At 43.0% G+C, this 5,234-nt stretch overlaps 1 protein-coding gene across 2 annotated transcripts in view; it reads right to left on the bottom strand.

Annotated features, from left to right (window-relative positions):
* The window catches only part of TSHR (thyroid stimulating hormone receptor), a 173,284-nt gene extending 169,284 nt beyond the window's left edge, over positions 1-4,000 (bottom strand). Inside the window, exon 1 of one of the 2 annotated variants that reach the window (XM_004388084.1) lies at positions 3,731-4,000. In XM_004388084.1, coding sequence (XP_004388141.1) covers positions 3,731-3,900 — 170 coding nt within the window. In that variant the 5' untranslated portion in view covers positions 3,901-4,000. The remainder of the gene's footprint in view (positions 1-3,730) is intronic. The other variant, XM_004388085.1, reaches the window with a different exon arrangement.
* Between the last annotated feature and the right edge of the window lie 1,234 nt (positions 4,001-5,234).

Raw genomic sequence — 5,234 nt, forward strand, 5'->3', positions numbered from 1 at the left:
TGCCCTATAGGGTTTCCAAGAAGTGGCTGGTGGGTTTGAACTGCTGAACTTTTGGTTAGCAGCCGAGCTCTTAACCACTGCGCCACCAAGGCTACAGATGGAATACACAGGAATCAAACTGACTACATCTGTGGAAAGAGACGATAGAAAAGCTCAATATCATCAGTTAGAACAAGGCCAGGGGCCGACTGCAGAACAGACCATCGATTCCTCATATGCAAGTTCAAGTTGAAGTAGAAGGAAATTAAAACAAGTCCACAAGAGCCAAAATACGACCTTGAGTATATCCCACCTGAATTCGGAGACCATCTCAAGAATAGATTTAATACATTGAACACTAATGACAGAAGACCAGATTAGTTGTGGCATGACATTAAGGACATCATACATGAAGAAAGTAAAAGGTCATTAAAAAGACAGAAAAGAAAAAAAAAGACGAAAATGAATGTCAGAAGAGGCTCTGAAACTTTCTCTTGAACGTAGAGTAGCTAAAGAGAAAGGAAGAAATGATGAAGTAAAAGAGCTGAAGAGAAGATTTCAAAGGGTAGCCTGAGAAGACAAAGTAAAGTATTATAATCAAAAGTGCAAAGACCTCGAGTTAGAAAACCAAAAGAGAAGAACACGCTGGGTTCTTCTCAAGCTGAAAGAACTGAAGAAAAAATTAAAGCCTCAAGTTGCAATATGGAAGGATTCTATGGATAAAAAAATTGAGCAACTCAGGAAGCATCAAAAGAAGATGGAAGGAATACACAGTTACTGTACCAAAAAGAATTGGTCGATGTTCAACCATTTCAGGAGGTAGCATATGATCAGGAACCAATGGTACTGAAGGAAGAAGTCCAAGCTGCACTGAAGGCATTGGCAACAAACAAGACTCCAGGAATTGACAGAATACCAATTGAGATGTTTCAACAAATGGATGCAAGGCTGGAAGCTCTCACTAGTCTATGCCATGAAATTTGGCTACCAGACCAACCAACTGAAAGAGATCCATATACATGCCTATTCCAAAGAAAGGTGATCTAACAAAATGCGGAAATTATCAAACAATATCATAATTAATATCACATGCAAGCAGTGTTGTCACTAGGGGTGTGTGTGGTGTGCAGACTGCACTGGGTGACACTATCAGAGGGGTGTCACCAAATGACTGTCCATAATATTTTTGTTCAGTGTTTCAGCAGAAATTTATTATTTTTTGAATAAAAATATCCGTTAGTTATAACAACAAAAACATTTTTCATAAGCACAGCTTACAGTATCAGTACACCTACAAGGCTAAATCTCTATGCTTATTTTACTTTTTAAACCTTCTAATGCCTTCTGATCAGAGCTGTCGTTATTACCTAATTACAATTATGCTTTGAATCATGCGCTACAAGTAGGTGCTGTTGTTTTCATTGCTGCCAGTGTTTTTATAGTCAAGGATTTTGTCAAATTTTCTGGTGTTTTAGCTAAAACATTGTGGTAATTAGTATTTGTGAACCTATATCAACAACTTTTTTGAGAATGAGATAGTAATTAAAGCAAAAGAGGGAGTGATATATGAGAATTACGATTTACGAGTAACATTAGTACAAAAAACATTATGAAGGACTCTGCATGGTCTGGTATAGGAGGAGGTCCATGGGCATGTGACACCATGAGTTACTGCACTAGGTGATACCAACCCTAGTGACGCCACTGCATGGAAGTAAAATTATGCTGAAGATAATTCAAAAATGATTGCAGCAGTACATCAACAGGGAACTGCCAGAAATGCAAACTGGATTCGGAAGAAGACGTGGAACCAGGGATATCATTGCTGATGTCAGATGGATCTTGGCTGAATGCAGAGAATACTGGAAAGACGTTTGCCTGTGTTTTATTGACTATGCAAAGGCATTCAACTACGTGGATCATAACAAATTCTGGATAACATTGCGAAGAATGGGAATTCCAGAACACTTAAGTGTGCTCATGAAGAACTTGTACATAGACCAAAAGGCTGTTGTTCGATTAGAACAAGAGGATACTGCATGGTTTAAAATGATGAAAAGTGTGCGTCAGGGTTGTATCCTTTCATCATACCTATTCAGTCTGTATGTTGAGCAAATAATCCAAGAAGCTGGACTATATGAAGAAGAATATAATGTCAGGATTGGAGGAAGACTTATTAACAACCCACCATATACAGATGACACAACCTTGCTTGCTGACAGTGAAGAGGACTTAAAGCACTTACTGATGAACATCAAAGACTACAGCTTTCAGTATAAATTACACCTTAAAATAAAGAAAACAAAAATCCTCACAATGGGGCCAATAAACAAAATCATGACAAACGGAGAAGAGATTGAATTTGTCATCATTTTACTTGGATCCACAATCAACCCCCATGGAAGCAGCAGTCAAGAAATCACATACCATAGTACACTGTGCAAATCTGCTGCAAAAGATCTCTTTAAAGTGTTAAAAACCAAAGACGTACTTTGAGGACTAAGGTGTGCCTGACCCAAACCATGATATTTTCAATTGCCTCATATGGATGAGAAAACTGGACAATGAATAAGGAAGGCTGAAGAAGAATTGATGCATTTGAATTATGGTGTTGGTGAAGAATGTTGAATATATCACGGACTGCCAGAAGAATGAACAACTCTCTCTTGGAAGAAGTACAGCCAGAATGCTCTTTAGAAGTGATGATGTCATGCACTTTGAACATGTTATCAGGAGGGACCAGTCCCTGAAGAAGGACATCATGCTTGGTCAGTTTGAGGGTCAGCGAAAAAGAGGAAGAACCTCAACGAGGTGGACTGACACAGTGGCTGCAACAATGGGCTCCAGTATAGCAACAATTGTGAGGATGGCACAGGTCTGGGCAGTGTTTCGTTCTATTGTATATAGGATGGCTATGAGTCGAAACAGACTCGAGGTTACCTAACAACAACAACAGTTGTTTTACTATTTTTTCTGTTTAATTTTAACCACTCAAAAATGCTTTTTTGTCCTTTGGTCTTGACTACAATTATCCTTTAAATAGTCATTGATTTAAATTTCTGTTAAAGAACTGACATATAAAACTTACTGAAAATCAGGTTTCTGATTTGGTACCATTTAACATGCAGATAAAAGTGTATTCTATGAAATGTTATCTCTTTGTACCTTTACCAGGCGTATAGCCCAAAGGGGAGGTCTGGATGCACCATATCAGTGGGAGGACAGTTCTCATTTGAGTAAGTAACTCTACACATTGTATAAAGTGTTTATTTAAAAAGGAGCCCCTCATTAAATTTTTGTCAACTATTTGATGAATCAGCAGAATTGCTAAGATCATTTCTCACCTAGAAAGACTAAAAGGAGAAATACATTTCTGCAATTTTTCATTACTCAAAGTAAATTTCAAGTTTCAAAAGATCAGTCTTGAGTTGCTATTAACCTTACTAATATGTGAAGTTTAATTAAGATTCAGCCAGGGCTAAGAGAAGGGGAAAATGCAGAATAGCAGCTCCTTAGAATAACTCTCACTTTCACCGTGTACCAAAGTGGTTTTTTTTTAAAACCTTTCCCTGCGTTATGAATAACTAAGGAGTCAGCAATTATATCTTCCCAAGTGTGGGCGATGGAGTTTTTTACCCATTAAACACACCCACACCCTTTGCCTTCTCCCAAGCTGTTTTTGCGCACTCTGTCCACCTTTCCAGTTGCCCTTGGCCTCTGGGTCCTACCCTCTCCTCTCCCAGGTACTCACAGAGTCTCGGTACTGGCTGGAAGGCTGGGGATGTGGTGAATATCCTTGCAGGTGACTCTGAAGTCGTCCTCCTGGTGGCACTCACAGGGCGGAGACAGACACTCCTTTCCCCCCAGGACCCTGGGCAGGGCCAGCAGCAGCACCAGCTGCAGCAGGGGCTTCTGCCTCATTTTCCACGGACCCCCAGGCTACTTCTTCATCCTCCGCTACTGCCTCATTCCCAGCCCAGAGTGCCTCTGGTTCCTCCAGGCTGAAGGAGACGGGGAACGGGAGGGGCAAAAGGAGGGAGGGCTCTAGGGGGGCTGTGACCTCACCACAAAAGAGGAGGCTGGAGAGGGGAAAGAAGAGGCTCTTAAGTGCTCTGCTTCCCTAGGCAACTCTCCACCCAAACAAGCTACTTGCTTCACTTCCCTTGCCTTGAGCCACGCAGCCCGCGCTCAATATGTTCCCTGACTCTTAACACCGGTCAAGGCTGTTCCCTCTGCTTTCCAACATTACCCACTTTCCATTCACTATCCCCTCTCTCCCCACGTGTTCCTCCAGGCAGTTCCCTCCAAAGCCTAGTTCAGATTGCCCTTCCATTCCTTCTCACGAAACCCAAAGACCCACCTTTCTGGTTGGGTAATCCCTAAAAGCGCTGCCTGCCCGGGACCCGCCCGCGGGGACTTTCTATCCAGAAAGTCTCCGAAGGACCTAGCTCAGAGCGGTCCCAGAGCGAAGAGTCCCAGGCGGACTGGTGTCCTGCAGAACTCCAGCTCCTCCTGGCCTAAGACGCCTCTGCTGAGAGTCCGAGGGAGCAGTGGCCAGCGTCGGGTTCAGCCGAAGCCCGAGCGCGATGGCCCAGCAGCTCTCCGCAGCTCTCCAACTTCAGCGCTAACAGAGGACCGCTCGGAGGGAACAGACCGTCTCACTCAGACATCGCCACCAGGAGTCGCCTGGTGGCGTCTGGCGCACACTGCAACGGGTGGATTACCCGAGGCAGGTCAGGAATTGGGCTGTGGGGCCATCTGCTGCGGAGAAACGGGAACCACAGAAGTTCCGGATGCCCTGAGTAGAACTCTGACTCCAGTTTTGCGAGACGGATTTGAAGCTGGCCTGTAAATTCTGGTCTGCCCAGCAATTGTTTTGAGCCAGTATCCCCAGAAGACGGGAAGAGAAGAAATAGTTAAGAGGCACGCTATCGACTACTCACTATTTCTCACACAGTAGCCAAAACGATGATCAAAAATATAAACCAGATCTTGCCAATTTCCCTTTAGGAGCCTTCAATTGCTTTCTATTCCCCTTGGGATTGATAAGGGATAAAATCAAAACAGAGGCATCCGACCTATTTGTAAAATGACTGAGTTAACTCTAAGAGCTCAATGTAACCTTTCCCCCAGACTCTACCTTTGCTGCCTAGCAACCAACCCCTATTATTGTTAAAGAAATAAGTTTGTTTGCAGTCAGGCTAAAGAATGTGAATACCTCATGGAAACGTATTTGTTCCCTGATGGAAAGTCTT

Source organism: Trichechus manatus, unplaced genomic scaffold, assembly GCF_000243295.1.
Source record: "Trichechus manatus latirostris isolate Lorelei unplaced genomic scaffold, TriManLat1.0 scaffold00206, whole genome shotgun sequence".
NCBI classification, from domain to species: Eukaryota; Metazoa; Chordata; class Mammalia; order Sirenia; family Trichechidae; genus Trichechus; species Trichechus manatus.